Genomic DNA, 19,324 nt, shown 5'->3' with positions numbered 1-19,324 from the left:
CTGAACATTCCCACCAGCTAATTGTAGGAAATGAGAAGAAAAGCAAAGGGGTTCTACCTGCCAGACAGCCCATCTGTACCTCACTGCCCTGATTACAACATGGAAAATCTGCTGTGAACAAACCCATCCTGTACCAGCTCCATACAAAATGGACTCCTTATATCCAGTCACTAAAAACACAGCCAACAGATTTACCATGAATAATTAAAGCATTTTTCAATTTTATGTTCTACATCCTACAACAAGTGTTTATGTTGCTACAGAAAAAAAAACCATTGTTAGTGTTGAAAATCATTAATATAACTGCACCACAACTGAAGGGAGCCACAAGGGGACAGGACACCAAGAGATATGCTATTTTATTTAAAATCAGAACACAGTAGATAACAGAAAGACTTCTTATGCAAACAAATCCACTGTATGTTTCACAACTTGCTTGGCATATAAAATTGCCCCTTATTAAGACAGTTCAGGATCACACAGAGGAACTGTTCAGGCACAGGACGACTCTGCCCCCTCTGAACTCCACGTCTGCCACGCAGCTCCACGTGAGGGTGAAAGAATTGTCAGTCTGAGCTCTGTATCTACGTTGTGATTCCAGTTTGAGAGGGCAGAGAAGTCCCAAGAGAGGTGGAGACTGAGGCTGTGGAGGTTGGGGCAGTAATGGGGACGATCACCTCAAGCAGGCAGTGCCCAGGTGCCTCCTGGCGTGGCAGGGCAGCTCCTGTTCCCTCCAGCAGTACAGAGGTGAACCTGGCTGGATCAGCTGTGCTGCAACAACTGACTCCACCTTCCCTGGGAGGCAGCCCCGAGTGCACTGAGACCCAGAACTGCTCCAAATCCCAGCTCACAGAACCGCTACAAAAGACTGGCACAAAGAATGCCGCCCAAAGAGAGCATTTCCAATGCTACCAACACTCTAAAGCCGTGTTACACATTGTATTTAAAGGATTTTTCTCCACTCCAATTGCTTTGGGGAAGTATATGCTATTTGTAGCAGATATCAAAAATCCTTTTTTTATATATATATATATATATTTATTTTAATTTTTTTTTGGCAAGCATCGTGAGCCACCCCCTCTCAAGTCTCAGCTTGCCTATGGCATTTTAATCTCACTATTTTATAAACAGTGCAAATTAGTACAATTCTAAACATCCTAGCCAGAGCAGAATTCACTTATTAGCTATAAGAGAACAGGAGAAGCTGTTGAAGGGCAACAGGTTGAAAGCACTGACACAGCTCTTGCCAGGTTAGTGTTTTGTCAAGTTTGTTGCTGAAAGGATTGAACAGCTTTCCACAGTCATCCTTCTCCTTTACCCTTAAACATCACCAGCAGTCAAGTAAATATTTACAGTTTGTGTGCACACACACACACACACACAAAATTAATGGCAAAACGTTTTCCATGAGCAGCTGGACTTCAGTTATGAGCTTGCAATAACTGAAACATCACATTAGTTAAATCAGCTACGTTCAAACTTACCCATCAGTGAAGGCAATTATAAGCTCACAAATAGCAGATACAGCTGTTTTCTTCTGAAGTATGAGGGTCAAGTTTTTGTAAAAGTCAGTGCTCTCAAAGAGCCCTTAAATTAGAGTTAAGCAATGGCCATTCAAATGATAAAAATGCTAATATCCTAGAATTACAATCACAAGTAGTGATCCTAAGGCACATCAGCCACATGCATATGCAATAATGCATTGTTTTGCTTTCAGACAAAAAAAAATTGCATTAGGTTTGTCTGTATTTAGTGTGCACAAGAGGTTGTTTTTAGATAAAAGTATCCCTGAAAGGTCATTGTTATCACAAAAGTTACCAAAAGACAGAAGATTTAACAAGTAGTAAAAATATTTTTGGACTACTAATACCAATAAAGTCTGATACATAAAATGCAGTGCAAATTCACAATACACTTATCTATCACCCCCATCACTTCTGAGGACTTCCAACCCTCAGAAAAAAAGTTGGCACCTGATAAGTGTAAAATATACCTGGTTGTTTTTATGAAATCTTAGTAAAACTGATTTTGGGAGTGTTTTAGAGTTTTTGTGTAGCAGGCTCAAAGTATGAATTTCTGTATTCAGACTCCACTCTGGTAGCCCCCACCCACTTTAATTCTTTCTAGGACACAAATCATTTCTACAGCAGACTCATGTTTAGCATCCAGATACAACAGCTGCCATCCAAATACCAGCACTAACAGCACAGCAAAGTTACTTTGAAACAAGTCATAATTAACCATGCTTATACAAAGCTTCAGTGAGAAAATAATACCAAGAAAAGATATCACACTATTTAAAAAAAAAAAACAAAACAACAACCACATCCTGTACCATCACTAGATTACAGAAAAAAACACACTTTGCAAACAAATCCAATGCACATTGCTTTACAAAATCCCCCATCTATAAAAACTTGCCAGACTAACGCTGGGGAATTGGTTCAGATGCCAGTAACACTGACCAACTTTCTGCCCTTTGTCTGCAGAAGGCAAAACAAGCCAAATGACCATATTAATATCTTCAGAATTGAGAGCTTCCTGTTATGATCTTAATTTCAGATTAGTATTTGCTAACCACCACACTCCAGAGGAAATGATTAAGGGACAATCCAGGTCTTACATAAAGAAAAATAAAATAGATATTCTATTCTGACTGATGTTTGTAGTACTTCCAAACAACGTAGTGCATTCCAGGACTATGATACCAAAAGGCTCTGAAATAACCAGGGGCTCTGACAGATTCTGGACTGATTGGTAACAAATTCACAGACACATTCTGTGCAAACAACAAGTGTTAAAATTTGCCTCCCCCAGTGCTGGATTAAAATACCAGCATGTGTCTGCACCTTAGGCTTCAAGAGTCTCATGGAGAGTGAAATCTGAGCTGCCCTAAAAAGCCTCTCCCATCCAGGGGCAGAAGTCAAGAACCATAAGATGCAAACAGCCACCATGGACTTCAAAAGGCTTTTCTTTTTTGCCTACTTGCAGAGAAACATTAACTGCAAATTCCAGATAGATACACATGCCCCAAACTGCATAACTAAATGAAATGGGAAAGTTAAAAATAGTTCTCCCAAGTGAGAGACAGAGTTAAGGGATAAAAAGAAATTGTGGAAATTCAAGTGGGCAATTACATGTGAAAATCCAGTATATGATTAAGAAAATACCCTGCCTAGATTCCTGGAATCACATGGTATCAAAAGCTAAGCACCTGTGTAAAAAAAAATCATTCCTGTATCCAAGGTGTGGAAAAGGAGAAAAAAAACAACCATTAGAAAGAGTCTTAATAGGCAAGGAAATAAAACTGCCTGGTAAAGTGTCTATAAAACCCTAAACTGGCTCTACAAACAGTTTAGTTTCATTTCAAGAGACCAGGACTTTGAGGGTATCAAGCTACTTAGGAGTGGGAGTAGTGCCTACTTTGATTACACACTAAGGTAACAACTGAAATGCAAAAATGAAACTCTTGTCCTTTTCCCCATCTAAAACCCCCCAAGGTGTTCTGACAGGAGCTTCAGCCCAGTGAGCTCTGAAAACGTCGTACACCTGGCCCTGGATGCAAAAGGATGCTGAGGGGGGCCCTGTGCACACCCCAGCAGTCAGATATGGTTGTTACCATCCCAACACTGTCACGGACACAGAATTCCTCAGAGAGACAACCAGCTCCCCGCTTGCCACACACACATCCAGCTGCCAGGGGAAGACATCAGAACACAGGAGGATGCTGATTTACCATCACTGAGGAATTCAGAGCGTGACTCGGTTCGTAACATCAGCAAACCCACAGCCGGTGCCTTCCCAATTTGATGGATTTACAGAATTTAGACCTTACCACCTTCCTAGGAAACACTTGTCCTCACTGACCTTTGCAAACAAACATCACCACATTTAGCAAAGCAATTGCAAACCTCTGTGCCACAGCTCGGCCTTTGTGCTCCATTGTGCAAAGAACAGAGGCTTCCCACTGCCCACAGCAAGTCTCTGATGGGGGAAAAGGAAATATAAGCACCAATACATAAGTCAGGCGCACCCAAATATTTACTGGAGGATAAAGCCAGGATGTGGTGGAAGGCGAGGTGGTCTCTGGGGAAGAGGAGGAGGGTAGGGTGGTACAAACTGAGCTGGATATCCCGGCTGTGCCGTTTGACTCGTGGGCTGAGCTGCTCCCGGCCGAGGAGGGAGAGGAGGGTACGGAGCACCTGGGTAAGAAAGAGCTGGTCCTGAACTCATGGCTGCAGTGAAGGGAGTGGGGAATCGTCCTGCTGGGCCCGAGGGAGGCGGCGGGGGTGGGATCCGCCGGGGCACCACCGAGGGAGGAGGGTTTGCATCCGCCTTGTAGGGATCTGCAGGGGCTGCTGCGGGCTCGGGTGGCCTGGGCTGTGCCGGTGGCTGAGCCTGAGGAAGTCTCTGTCCCTTCAGCACCATTTCCTGCAGCTTCTCGATCTTCACCCGGCGCAGGTGAGCCAGTTTCCGCTTGCTCTGGTACTCGTCGATGAAGGAATCCAGTGGTATTTCACCATCAAGGAACTTTTCTGCCATGTTCTGTCAAATACAGAACATTCTCTTAGGAAACAGCCTACTGCAACAGAATCTAAATGGCTCACATCCCAAAAATAGCATCATTTTGCCTGTGATTTTCCAGCTGGCATATGGAAGATGACTGGCATACCAAAGAATTCTGAGGAGAACTTTCAGTTAGTTATTACTCAGAAGCACTGAGAGTTAAATATCACCTTTGCATAAATTTATACTGAAGTAACAGCAGTATAAACATCTGAATCTTGCTCAGAGCATTCCTCTGATCACCAGAGATGAGAACAAACCAAGTCCAGCAGCTTTCCAGATTGCCAGCTAAGCTGAATTAAGCTCAGTGCTGCTTGAATGCCAACAGAAACACTGAGCTCTGTGAGACTCAGCACAGAGATTATTGCTAAGTCAGGTTTAAGACTCAGCCTTATTTGTGGCTTTGGGTAAATGACGTTCAATAACTGAGAGATGAACAAACATAAAATCACTAAATTCAGCTTGTCCTCAGAATGTCTTTTTATGATCACAACTAAGGGCTAATAAGCAAATTTTTTTCGTCCTGATTAATTCCAGAAAATGCCTGCATGCAAATCAGCAAACAAAACCAAACACTCCCATTATTATGAAGTCACACCACCCTTCAAGCACTTGTGTTACAGCAAGTGGTGACCACTGGCAACCTGCACAGACACATTTGAAATCACAATGGAATATCTCACCAGAAACAATGGAGGAAAAGCAGCACAGGCACAGTTTTTTATTAGGTTACTAATTGACATTTATTATGAAGTAATACATAAACCAGGCAAACCCCACTAAAAAAAAGATTCCACATTTTTAAACTCTACAAGCTTGAGATCAAAGCCAAGGAACTAAGAGGGTTTGCCTGTCTTCTAAAAAGGAGCACTTTCTCTCTTGAACTTCAGAGATGTTAAGAGTAAAAAAATTACTCAGATAAAAAAAGAAATAAAATTGCTGGAATCCAACAGCTGTTCCCTGAAGTTCAAAGCAGACACAAGACCATATTCTTAAAACCACCCCTAAATCTGTCACATGCTCAACTCAGCACTGCAGCCACGGACACTGGAAGGTTCTGGTAATGAGTGGAAGTGGCAGAATTGGGGTGCTCTGTCATTACCTCTGTGTCCTCCTCAATCTTGGCCCCCTCGGTCTGCAGCAGTGCCAGCAGGGTCTCCAGGGAAGCATTGCTGGATTGTCTGTCTGCAAAGGCACAGGAAGGACAGAAGATGACAGCTGGCTCCAAGTGACTTCAAACTACACAACAACCTCTAAGGCACATCTGCACAACCAGCAGACTCTGCAGTTCTGCACAGGATGATCACAAGAAGAAATCTATTACAAAGTTCAGGAATATTTGTCAGAGTGCTAAGAGCTGAAATTTAATTCCAGTTTTATATTTGTAATATTGAAAGCACTTCAAGCAAGTGCAATATCAGATGTAAAATGTAATTCAGTATGAATGTTAAATGCAATATTCCATTTGATTTATAAATAGTCACTGAAAATTCAAAGTGTTTTGCTCTTTAGCAAGGTAAATGAAGTTGATAATGTAGAGAAGAGTAGGTCAAGAATAGGTAGGTAACAAGAAGAATCCACAGTATCTGTTACTACATGTGACAGTCACTTAATAAATCATCAGAAGTGTGATCTATTTCAGCACTACACAAGAATGACATTTCACTTTGTACCTTAATTCACACAGCTAAAAATGAGACACCAAAAACCAAACAACAAACAGGCAACAGATTTACATTCACTTAAAAAACAGCAAATCATAATTGTCAACAGCCAGCGTTACCTAGTTTTGTTTTCTTTATCTGGTATGCTTCAAACAGAACTTGCAGCTCTTGGTATTTCTCAGTCAAATTTGATTTCAGAGACTCCAACTTTGGCTGGTACAGGAGATTTCCTTCTGCCAGACTGCGGTTGCTGGCAAGAGTCATGTCCTTGCTGTGCTGAACATTTTGGGCCTGGATATAAATTTAATAAAAAAAAGTGTGTGAAATGACAGTGAAATTATTAAGCAAGACAAAATGAGAACGTGAAAGCTTTTAAATAAACAACAAAAGTAAGCCCTATGTAAGAATTAGTGCTGTGGCACTGGACCCTGAACTGATGAACAAATGATGAAACATTGACAGATAAAGCAACAGCTCTTGAAAAAAATCTGAATTCCAGCAGTGAGATACAATGAGTGCAGAAGAATATCATCCCTTATCCTATTAACATGTAAAAAATAAGGATTGCATCGTGACTGTTCCTTCTCCAGAATATTTTTCCCCAACTGTGTTACACCAATCATGGATTAATGCCAAAACCTTCATTTTTTCAGTTTAATCCTTCTGCTTTAACAGTTCCTAAATAGCCTGAAGTAAAAGTGTCAATTCTCACACACCCAAGATTCAGCCAGATTCCAGTTTGCTCACACATGCACAGGATTTTATCAGGAGAGCCTTCAGGAGCTCTGGGAGAGACGAGTGTTTGGAGAAGTCTGCCCTGGGTGTCACATTAGATTCATTAAAATATTCAAACATCAAAAGGAAAAAAAAAAAAGAAACAAACAAAAAAAAAAAAAAAACAACCAAGGGATTTGATTTCAGATTCTCAGGCTGAATCAACAAGTGGAATAGTCCTCCCAGGGCACAACAGACTAATTCTATTGAGCTGCCTTCAAAACCAACAGAGGTTTGGTACATTTTGGTGCCCTCCTCCATCCACGTGTCCCTCCTAGTCCAGGTTGTCCCTGGTCAGCTGCAGCTGCTCCCACTCACAGCCCCTGCAGTCCGTGCAAACACAAGCACAGACCTTGCTCCTGCCACGCTTCTGGGTGAACACAGAGCCACACCTCACAAACAGGAAAAGAAGAAACCCAAATCAGCTGTTTAAATGCCCCAGAAAAGGTCAGCATCAAAATTCAGGTGTTTTTCCAAGCACAGCCACTGTCTTTGAGAGCAATTACTTCCTTTTGAAATATTTAGATGCTATATTTAATGTCCTAAATTCAAAAGTAGCTTGGTGTTACTTAAACACACCTTTGTCCCCAGATATTGCTCTTCAAAAACCAAAGCTTTACTCTCACCTTGTTCTTGCCAAATCACTTAAAAACCCAACAATAAATGTCAAAGATAATGCAGAGTCCTAAATTCTACATCAATCCCAATTTTACTCCAAATTGTGAAATTCAGAAATTACACTTTCAATATTGTTTTGTCTTTTCAAGCCTAAATAAGCATCCAGCCCTATGCTTGTGTTCAATGTGGATCCTTTCCAAGAATAAAAAGAAAATCCTCTTTTTATATTTGAATCTAATGCAAAATGATTTAAATTAAACTGGTTTCCCTTTGTTTATTCTCATATGATACCATCCTGTTAGACTGTTGCTTTCAGAAAGCTGAAGTTCCCCTATTTTACATTTTTTTAAAACCAATTATGAAGGGAACTGAAATACACAGGATTTAACAGTTTAATTAGTGGCATCCAACTCTTACCAACCTCCTGCCATCACCACAAGCCTTGTTACTTGCTGGCTCCTGAACTGCCAGCCAAATAAAATTGTGTGCAAAAAGATTGATGGGTTCTGGTGCCTCTTTCACCGTTTTAATGAGCTCGCTACTTCCTCACAGCAAATTCAGTATTTTCACTGCTTGGGAGGCTGATATTCTCATTTCAAAGCAGGTGCACAGTCAGTCAGGAGAGACCAGTTTAATGAGTGAATTCTGATCTCTCTTTTAGGATGAAGAAGATGTACATTTACTCAGGGCAGAAAAAAAGCCAGAGGACACAAACCTAGAAACCTTTCAAGAGCACAAATACCCAGGAAAGGAAGCTTTTACTAAAATCATATATAGTAAAGAGGAGGAGGCAGAACTCCAGATAAACAGAATAAGGAAAGGCTTCCTAAAGTCAGTCAAAAGTGAGACTTTTGTGATGTTGTCCCTGCCTCAAGTGTCAGGCAGGAGGAAGAAGCAACACAATCCTAATTTTTTATAATGATCTGCTGGATAACTTTACTTTTAAATCATTTTAAATGTGTGAAAATGAGTAAATACCACTATGACATGATGTACTTGATTTGTAAAAATAAGAAAAACGTGACTAATATGACCTGCCTACATCTAAGGCAGAGTAACACCCTGTCCTTTGCATCTGATATTTAATAATTATGGACTAGACTAAACTTTAGCAAAAGTCTTAAAGACACTTGTGTAAAACTGAAAAAGTTAAAGTATTTGTAATTATACTTTAAGTTATAGTGCTTGAAATTACACAGGAGTTAATAACTGAAACCTTTTCCATATCAGAGCATTTCTGAAAAACATGTATTTTTTGTAACAGAAGTTGATCAAAAATGGTAATTGACACTTAATGATGAATTAAAATGTCACTCCTGAAGCCTTCACTTCCAGCATTGGTCTGTGTCAAATTCCTTTTAACAATGCACACTTGTAGAGATGAGAAATTTAAATCTCACCCAAAACCACGAAAAGAACCAGTTCCTCAAATACAAAGCAAACTTAGAAATTATGTTTAATGAAACTTAAGGAGGAGCTGGTGAAGACCCATCCACTTATTTCAGGACATTGAAATATTTCACATCACTGAAAGAGTTTTGAAGTCTGAATTCTACTTCCCAACAAACAGATCAGATATAATCCCAGAGTGATGTAAATTTAATAGTCACGATTTATAAACCAGGATAATCTCTGTCACTGATGTTCTGGTCTGTGTAAAAACTTTACAGCAACTGTTCCACTACACTTGGAATTTAATTTGAGGAATCAGAAAGCAAACACTGTAAAGTTTGCCTAAAGAGCACTGTAGAAAAGCTTTCAAAAAAATGAGTAATTTAAAGCTACAAAAGAACCAGCTGCAAAATCATCCAAAGGTCAAATGCACAGTCCAGCATGAGCAGTCTATTAAGCTTATCAGTGCAGCACAAAGAACGCTTTCAGCATCCATCCACAGCTTTCCACAAGCCCAAGACAAAAGCTGAGGAAGGAATAAATGCAACAAAAGGTATTTTGTTCTGACATGTGACAAAAATGTGCATTAGCAGGGAACTGCTCCTGCACTGGTTGTTCACCTGCCCACTGGAAGTGCAAGGAAAAAAAGTTATTTAGAGATAAAAGGAGCATGGGACTCCAGCAGAATTCCTTACAAGACTCTTGAGGTCATGAGCACTTCTACAGGCAGGAAATGTTAATCTGAAACCAGATGAAAATACCAGTCAGAATCACGAGACACAATGAGACAGGACAATATTAAGGAGAATATATGACTTTTTTTCTTCTCCCCTTTAACTGCTAAGCTCCCACTATGAATTCTGAATGGGACAAACGGGGCAACCATACTGAGCTGCTTAAAAGGGGATTTTCATGGTACAAGGATTGCTCACTCCTGAGCAGACCACTCAACACCAAAGTGTGCTGCAAGAAAATGCAGCCATGGACACACAGAGCTTATTAAAAACAAAAGTCACGGTTTATGCAGCACTTCAAAATTTAAGCTGCTTAAAAAAAATGAATTTCTTTAATGGGCATAATTTGAATAATTTTACTCAAGGATTTATTTAATGAGCATTTCTAAGAGCAGGCAGCAGCAACTGCTTTGGGAATTTAGAGTCTACTTTTTTATGAACTGCAGCTTTGTTTCATCCCACTTTTAAAAATGGAAAAAAAAAAAAAAAAAGCTGGATAAAATTAAACCAGAACTAGTACTAGCTTAGCAACATTCATACTATAAATGTTGATCCCTTACTCCAAAATAATGGTTTGCAGCAAGAGTTATTTGTGTAAAACGTCTCTGAGAAGCGCCTCTCTGGTTCATCCAAAAACACATTCCCAGAGGAGCTGCCTCCTGAGAAACTGAGCAATCCTGACTACCCACAAAGTCCATCAAGAGCTGCTATAATTATAATCTTGCTCTGGCCAGCACCACGGCGAGGATTCTCTTGGTACCTTTGAGAAAAAGTCTCTTAAGGAGCTATAAATAAAAAGCAGCTTTGTGTGGCACCGTTTTAATTGCTTTATACATAGGACACGTCTGTGTCAGTTATAGATTTCTCCAGCCTTTATCATGCCCACATTCTCTTTCACTTAAACCTACTTGTAAATTAAGAATAAAATATGCAGCCACACCGTGGAAGTATAAAGATGCACATTTGGAGTGTCAAATTAACCCCTGAAACAGGAGCTGACAGGTGCAGAGTAGGAGAAGAGACTTCTTTTACAGAAGATTTAGGAGTGCTTTTCATCAAGGACTCGTGAATAATAATACACCCCCTAACAACATCTGTTCTGTAATAAATATTAAAACATACTGCAAAGTAATTAGATTGGCTAAATTTAGCTCTTCTGATTACTTAAAAGTGACAAAATAAAGCTTAGAAGGTAAGCTGCAGTTCCTAGACATTTCTTGCAGAGGCAAGACGCTCAGCACTGCAATTTGCACTCATCAGACACAGACAGGTTACTCATTTGATTCTCAGCTAGAAGAGAAAAACCTGTACTTGTCACCAAGTCTAATTCCTAACTTTGCAACTAAATTTCATGTTTGGCCAACAAGAACATGACCGCTCGCACAATGTGGTTTTAGAACAGGAGTAGGAATCCAAGAAATCTGGGCATGAATGCACATAGTTTAACTTGGACTTTCTGCCCTGCACGATCTTTCCAATCAGCTTTTGAGAAAAGGACCATGCTCAAAAAATTCCTTTTGTGCTTGCCAGTGTACTCTGAAATGCTGGAATGAGAAGAAGGCAATACATTTCTGACTTCTTGATTTCACATAATTAAGGTATTGAAAAGCAAGTAATTTTTGGCCATGGAACCTTAGCAGTTGCATACAATACTGCACTGTTACAGTTATCTCTCCAGGAGATAAAAAAGACAATTCACATTCACAGGGAAATTCATCAAATCATCACCAGTGTCAGGTCACAAATTCTCTCATCTGTGCTTTTTAGAGTTATCTCACTGAGACTGACTTTTATAAATAAATTACTTTTATGACCCTGCCACGGCAGGGGCTTTGGAACTAAATGATCTTTCAGGTCCCTTCCAACCCAAACCATCCTATTTCATGAAGATGAATGCTCTACATGCACTACAGAGTTCAACCTGAAAGGATGATATATGAAAAAAACCCTCCTCAGTTTCAAAAGACCGGGAGTACCAGACAAGGAGCTTCCTTCCTCTTTCTCACAGACAAGATGTTGGTTGTTGAAGCCCTGCAAGCCCAGAGGCTGCAGAGCCAAGCTCAGAGACAGGAAAAGCAGCAGTTCAGCTCTGATGCCACCGTGTCACACACCTGGGGACACGTGTGCAGGATGTTCTGCACACACATCACCACCCCCTGGGCACACACAGACACTCATACACACACCCCCACAAATCCTGCTCAAATGCCACACAGGAATACATTCCCTGCAAGGCTGGAAGTGCCTATTTTTAGCTGTTAGCAAGAAAGCAAAAGTGGTTTTTCCAAATCCTCCTCCTTTCTGAACAAAACATTGGGGCTTGAGCTGGGTTTCCCCTGCAACAAGGAGAACAAAGGGTTTTTTCTATTATGGAATAATCAGCTTTAACCAACTTCACCACTGAAAATACAAGTGACCTCTGAGAAGTGACTCGGGAATCGTGATTTAATTGGCACGTCACAGTAAAATTAGGAATTTAAGGACTTTGGAATAACCCTACAACCTGGGTACAACTGGATGAACTGACAGCCAGGCAGCAGTGAAGTCACCATGGTGCCTCCTTAATATTCAGGATTTCCCTCTTTCCCTCTTCCTGCCACACACTTCCCAGTGAAAACTCAGATCTCAGCAGCACATGCAATAAACAATTCAGTGAAGGCAAAAACAGAATGAGGAAGAAATATTCAAGCATGGCCAATTCCTTCCAAGATGGGTAAGCACATTTCTAGTTGAACAGACTCCAGTAAAAGCCTCCACATCCAATAAAAGAGGATTATAGCAGACAGCAGCACAGCCGTGTTTCCACACAGCCTGAGCACCTTCAAACCTGGCCACACTTTCCAAACACCACAAAATATTCCCTCGGGCCCAGAGAACTTTACTCTACAATTTTAAAGCCTTAAGATGCCAACGAAAGAGGAGAAAACCTGAGGGTCAAATCGAGAATATGGGCTGACTATGTAATGACTGAGGATCTTTTCTACTGAGGTCATGAGGTTTTCTAACACTTCTGACCTACAGTCTTAAGTTCACACTGACAAATAAATAATAATAAAGAGCCACCAAGGCAAGCCTTGTGCTCGTGCCCTCGTCAGAGTCACAGTGGAACCAGCAGCACTTCACATCTTTATGAAGTTAAGCCCATTATAACCCTCTGAGTTTCCTTAAATAGTTTTTATTCAGCAGGGTGCTCCTGCCCCCAGCAAACCACGGGGCCTTCAAGAGCTCTGTGCATGTTCTACTTTCCACAGCACCGGCTGTTTCTTCTAAGGTCTCAAAATATAACCTCGCATGCAAAGTTATTATGGCTGCCCCACTCTCAGAAATCTATTGGCACAAAGTTTAAAGTCCAAATTGTCACATAGTACAGCAAATAAATCCCCCAGGACACCTCATCAACTCAGCCCCAGCCTTCAGTGGACCTCTCCATGTGTAATACTTTGACAATTTGGCTCGAGGTGATCCAGAACAATTTCCTCAGAAGGGCCAGAACCTCAGTTTGAGGGAACACAATTATAATTGATTTCACTTAATAAAGTAAGCTTCTTTCTCAAGAACACGTTGCCACTGTTTTTCTTCTCCTGAGGCTTTTGTCCTCTAATTTAAGAAAAAAAAACAAAAAAAAATAAATACAGGACCCAGAGAAGTAGGGCACGTTTTTTTCTTTTAAAAGTTTTCATACATCTAGTTTTATCTTCTTCACTCTTATCTGACTAAGAGTGAGATTCTTTCAGGCACATATGTGGCCAAATAAACCCACAACAGTTCTCGTATCTGAACTGTAACACCCAGTGTCCACTGGCACATAGAAAAACCAGTTAAAGGCAACCACAGCCAGAGGAAGAAAACAGGCTCCTATTTTGTTTTAAGAATCACAGATCCAAAAGCACGACTTAGAGCCTGATGCACTGACAAAGACACTTCAAACAGGCAAAACAAGCAGCAGAAAAGCCTGACAGCCCTCGCTGCGCCCAGCATACCAACCGGGGCACACAGAAATCTCTTTCACATTGTTTTGAATTCACCCTGGCAAAATCCTTCACCACGGCCAAGGCACAAAACAAGGGCTAGGCGAATGGAAAAGCTGATCCCACCTCCGGGCCGTCAGCGTCTCCTAATTCAGTGGCTGAATTAATTTAATTTAGCGTTTTCAGCCCGCCGAGCCCTCACCCCTCCTGTGGCACCCAGCGGGCACCGATCCCCCCGCCGCGGGCCGGGGAACAAAAGGCCGGGAGGGCCGGGACGAGGGCCGGGGGCGGCAGGGAAGGGGGAAGCGAGGAAAGGACCGGCAGCGCTTCCCGCAGCCCCGGGGGCTCCTCACGCAGCGGCAGCTCCACGGCAGGGCCGAGAGCGGCCGGCGGCTCCGGGGAGCGGGGAGTCATTAACCCCCCCCAACCCCGAGCCGCGCCGGCGACCCCGCGGGCTGAGGGGGGCGGCACGAATAGAGGCCGCGGCCGGGGAGTATGAGGCAGCCCCTCACCTCTTCCATCTCGCGGGCCATGTCCTGGAGCTGCTTCTCGTCGTCCAGCAGCGCGCTGAGCTCCTGCAGGCTCAGCGCCTCCAGGCGCCGCGCGTCCAGCGCCATCCCGGCCCCGCTCCCGTTCCCGCCCCGCTCCCGGACCGGAAGTACCGCCGCGGTCTCGCCCCGGCCCGGCGGGCACCGCCCTCAGCGCCCCCTGCCGGGGGGGGCGTGTCGGGGCGTACCACGGGGGCCGCGCGGCGGGAGGGGGGCGCTGCTGGACGGAACCAAAGGGGCCTGGGGAGGGGGGGCCGCGGTGGCTGAGGGGAGCCCCTGGGAGGGGGGGGGTGAAGCTCCTGTGAGGGGCCCGTGGGTGAAGCCCCTCCATGGGCAGAGCCCCGCACAGAGCGAGCTTTGTGTGCTGCGCTCACGTGAGGCGCTCGGGGCCCTCGGAATCCCCGAGGGATCGGTCATTGAGGTTGGAAAAGACCTCTGAGGTCATCGCGTCCGGCTTGTGACCGATCACCAGCTTCTCCACCAGACCACAGCGCTGAGTGCCACGTCCAGTCTTTCCTTACACATACAGGTATGGGGACTCCACCACGTCCCTGGGCAACCCTTTCCAATGTTTTATCACCCTTTCAGTTAACAAATTCCTCCTGGTGTCCAGCCTGAACCTCCCCTGGCCCAGCCTTCTGGTGCTGTCCCTGTTCCATGGCAGCAGAGCCCGATCCCCGGCTGTCCCCTCCTGTCAGGGACTTGTGCAGAGCCACAAGGGCCCCCTGAGCCTCCTTTGCTCCAGGCTGAGCCCCTTTCCCAGCTCCCTCAGCCTCTCCTGGTGCTCCAGCCCCTTCCCCAGCTCCGTTCCCTTCCCCGGACACGCTCCTCAATGTTCTCCCTGAATGGAGGGCCCAGAAGTGGACACAGGGCTCCAGGTGTGGCCCCGGAGCGGCTGCTGGGACACTGGGACAGGTCCCTGGGATGGCCCGGAGCCTGCCCTGGGTCCTGCCGGACAGAGCTGAGCTCTCAGGGAGCCTTCCCAGCCCCACCAGCACAGAGCTCCTGCTTGGAAGTGCCGTAGCCACTCGTGGCCTCCTTTTGTTTAGAGCACCACAGCTGTAAATTCGGAAGGAAAATCCCTAGATTTAACTTGTTTCCTTACCCAGGTTGGGACTTGGCTGGAGTAAATCTCAAAGGAGTGATTGCATTATTGTTCTCAAGCCTAGGCTGTATACTTATTTAGGTTAAAAATAGCTAAAAATCATATCTGGCCAAGCTTTGGTGCTAGGTCATTTCATTCATCTTAAGCGCTTTCTTCTTCAACAGTGAAGGTCAATAAATAATCTGTCAAAGATGTGTTTCACAGTAAATTTAAATACTTTTGAAATGCAATGTAGTAAAAACTGTGTCAATTAAAACACCATATATTTTGTTCTTCTGATTCTTATCAGTCATGTCACCAACACTGGAGTAGGCAGTGTGTGGTAACCCTTAGGAGCAGCAGCTCCCCAATTACTGCTGCTGTTAGCAGAGCTGATAAAGGCAATTATGCCTGGAAACAATTAATTGTGTTAACAGAGCCTAAGTTATATGCATCACTTGGCATGCACCACCTTCCTGGCCTGCTTTTTTCCCTACGTGGGTGTGGGTGTGTGTATTATTTCCGTGTGTGTAACTCTGGAGAGAGAGCCAGGAGCCAAGGGAGCAGGGGAGGGAATGGCCACGTGGTCCTTGTCCTTTGGAGTTGATATTTTTGATCTAACTGAGGGGGAAAAAAAAATCCATATAGTGAACAAATACAATTCTGAGGCAATGAAGTTGCAGTCACACTCAGGAAGTGACCCAGCAGCTCCTGGCAGGACATTGTGATGACGTGACAGCTTTATGGTTGTTCTTTTGTCCTATAACTAAACTTGGCTCCCCACACCTCTCACTCTCCCAGAAGCCCTTTTTGTCATTATTATCCACAGGGAATAATGACCAGCAAGGTGACCCTGCTAGAGGAAGCCTTCCAGGCCTTCTGGCTGCTCAGTGCAAGGGCCCTCCACAAGCCTGGGTGCGCTCAGAGGGAGGTGAGGGCTCGATGTTTGCGCAGCAGGAAGCTGAGCCGAGGGTGGGGAGAAGGTGTTTAGTGATACAGGCATGCAGCAGGTATCACAGCACTCACCCACCCCTGCATACCTGCCCTCTGCTCTGTGCCAGGTGAGTCAGCAGCCGTGCCCTGGGCACTGACAGGGGTTTGCACAGTCACTACAGCCCTGCCTAGTTCTTTAAAACCAGCAGATAGTCGCCCTGCCAACGCAGTTCCACGTAGCCTGTATTTGCACATGCCCATCAAACAGAGTTACAGGTTAAGCTGTCAATCTGCACACGCAAACACACGTATGGATATACACACATACAAACAGAGGAGTTAGTTGAGGGATTAGGAGAAGCCCTTCCTTCACAAGAACATTGGTAATTTGAACGTCATACCCAAACTAAATAAATGGTTTGGGGGCAGCATGGTTTAGAAGAGTCTGACTCAGCTTCGTGTTGTAAATCTAGTTTTACCACTGCCTTGCTGTGTGATCCTGAGTGGAGTTCTCAGATTCCCTCAACCATAGTGCCCCTAAAAAGGGGGATAATGAGAACTGCTCGGTCACAGGTGACAACATAACTCATTTGTGCTCAAGTACAGCATGCATTGAAAACACTACTTCTCCCTGTGTCGGTAATTTGGGTTCTGGTGATGGTAGAGAGGAGTCTGCATTAAACATCTGGGTTGCTTTGGAGTACTTTGGTCAGCACCTGCATGTAATTGAGTTCTCCAGTTGTCCAGAAAAGCAGCTGAGGCTGAAACACAAGATAGAAGTCAACTGCTTCTGTGTAATTATATTTTCTATTTGGACAGGTAGGAGGGTGCCTTCCCATTCTGCAGTCCTTGTGGAAGATACAGGTTTAGTGACAGCACATCACTTGGACAGGATATGAAGGATTGCAGATAAACCAGGATTTTGGGCTACAGGGTTTATCAAATATTGCAGTGCTGCAGGCTGAGATTTATCATCTCCCCAGGCTCAGTTCCTGTTTGCCTTTGCTGAAATCCTTTTGAAGGGTGACAGCATTCAAGTACATTAGAACTGTAAGCAGGCAAAGTACAGAAGTCAGGATTTCTTATTACAGGAGAATTGGAATAAAAAATTTGTGAAGATTACGGGGGAAACCATCTATAAGAAGTCAGGCTCCAATCTTGGGGAGAGCTGGCATCCAGACTAGTTTAAATAAGATGTTAATATATTTTTTTCTATTTAAACTTGATCTTGACTTTTCTTCTGGTACCTCATATCCTTTTATGGTCAGTTGCACTGTACTCATGCATATTTATTAGATTTACACATATTTTGCAAGTCACCTTCACATCTTATTTTCTTTTCCCGGACAAACTGGTTGGTTATGTACACACTGAATTTGCAAATCTCATCTCTGGTGTACATTAACCCCTGTTAGGCTGGTTGCTCAATGTGCAGATAAGTTTTGGGGCTTATTTGCAATTTAACTTCCTTCTGCATATTAAGCACAGCCTATATACTTCTGTTTAGTTTTCACAACCCAGATGCCTTCACACATGGAAATGACCTGCAGATTCAGCATCCTGGCATTGAAACAGCTGTTCTGTTGGAGAGATCAGTGCCCCTGCTGTCTGAGAGAGAGCAGGAATTAGGTGTTTGTAAGGTACTCCTTCCTTTCAGGGAGCTGCAGGTGTGAGAAGAGCAGCAGGTTTATTTACCTGCACATATTTTCCTTGCCTTAAGCTCACAGTGAAGCTGGAATAGAAGAGGCAGATATTATTTTTCCTCCCCAGACTAAACCACATCTCTGAACCCGAGCTAGAAACACTTTCTGTTTGCTTGTGGCACTTCCAGACCTGCTGAGGGCCTAGAAAGTGCAGCCACTGAAACACACACAGTTGGTTACTGAGGCAGAGGTTGGTGTGGCAGGAGACAAGTTGTTGGAATAAACACAGCTGTGTTTTTTCCATCGTTGTGTGCTCATTTTCTGGGTCAGGCAGCCACAGACCCTGGCTGTGCAAAGGTGCAGGGTAAACCCCTGTCCCTTGGGGAAGTGCTGGAACTGTAGGATCCACTCTGGGATTTCACCTTGGATGGGGTTCACTGTTGTTTAAATCAAATAAAGCTGTGGTTATACCTATTACAGGGAATGGTTAGAGCTTATTAATAGTGAGGCAAACAACCTGCTATGGGATATACAGTCAACTTTGCAGTCAGTTGTGCTTTCAAATGCTTAATTGCTTACAGTTCTGCCAGGACAGTCTTCAGTGCCCCCAGGTTAAGATTTCAGATCAATCCCTCAGAGTTCCCTGTGAGGACTTTTCCCTTTGAAGAAAAGGAACTTTTTATCTCCATCACTCTGAGTTCTTGAACTGATTTTGTTCACGTTCTCCTGTAAATGTTAACTCTAGGCAAAGTCACAGCCACAAAATACTGCAGTCCAGGTTTTCAGAGGGAGCAGTGGCCTTGTTTCCAGGAGAATATCCTGAAACACAGACTGCCCACAGGCAGCCAGGCCCGAGGGATTGGGCAGCTCCAGGAAGCAGCTCGTGTTCCAGCCCTGGAGCAGTTCCCACTGCTGCTTTGGGTGAAGCACAGCTTTACTGCCAGGCTCAGTCTGGCCAATGGGCACGTCTGACCCTGATTTTCACTTCAAAAAGAAGCCATAGTTGGAATGATTTAGAACGGCAGGATTTTCTGTACAGTCCCAAGGTTTGTGCAGGCAAAAATACCTGCATTAGATTAATTCTGCTGGATCCCTGGTGGTGTGTGGAGCTCCCACCCATGTTCCAGGGCATAAGAAAACCCTCATGGCTTTAGCACACAAGCAATGCTGCTTGTCACATGCCAACAGCACAACAAAAGGGCCTGTTCAAGCCACAAGATGAGAGGCTTAGGGGAAAAGTAGCCTTGAGTTATCAGGATGCAGAAGAGAGAATTCAGCACCTGTGGCAATGAACAAAGTCAGGCCCTGTTATCAGCTTGGACTGGTGCCACCGGCAGAGACAATCTGCTGTTCCCAGTGTGCCATTTCACTGGAAATGAAGCTATTTGGACCTAACAATG

General features: G+C 43.8%; 1 protein-coding gene across 1 annotated transcript; it reads right to left on the bottom strand.

The window, feature by feature from the left end:
* Positions 1–342: 342 nt before the first annotated feature.
* Positions 343–14,387, bottom strand: VPS37B (VPS37B subunit of ESCRT-I). Its single transcript, XM_058851570.1, has 4 exons — positions 14,229–14,387; positions 6,350–6,521; positions 5,669–5,751; positions 343–4,545 (listed from the first exon to the last, which is right to left on the bottom strand). Exons 1-4 carry the CDS (start codon positions 14,331–14,333, stop codon positions 4,042–4,044), a joined length of 864 nt encoding a protein of 287 aa, XP_058707553.1. The 5' UTR covers positions 14,334–14,387; the 3' UTR covers positions 343–4,041.
* Positions 14,388–19,324: the final 4,937 nt, after the last annotated feature.

The sequence above is a fragment of the Poecile atricapillus genome, chromosome 16 (assembly GCF_030490865.1).
Source record: "Poecile atricapillus isolate bPoeAtr1 chromosome 16, bPoeAtr1.hap1, whole genome shotgun sequence".
Lineage (NCBI taxonomy): Eukaryota > Metazoa > Chordata > Aves > Passeriformes > Paridae > Poecile > Poecile atricapillus.
The sequence above is the reverse complement of the archived record's forward strand: the minus strand, read 5'-3'. Positions and strand labels throughout refer to the sequence as shown.

Coding starts and splice junctions, on each gene's coding strand:
- VPS37B (XM_058851570.1), bottom strand. CDS start 14,333: ATGGCGCTGGACGCGCGGCGCCTGGAGGCGCTGAGCCTGCAGGAGCTC. Junction 6,522..14,228: donor TGGCCCGCGAGATGGAAGAG/GTGAGGGGCTGC, acceptor ATTTATATCCAG/GCCCAAAATGTTCAGCACAG. Junction 5,752..6,349: donor GATAAAGAAAACAAAACTAG/GTAACGCTGGCT, acceptor GTGCCTTTGCAG/ACAGACAATCCAGCAATGCT.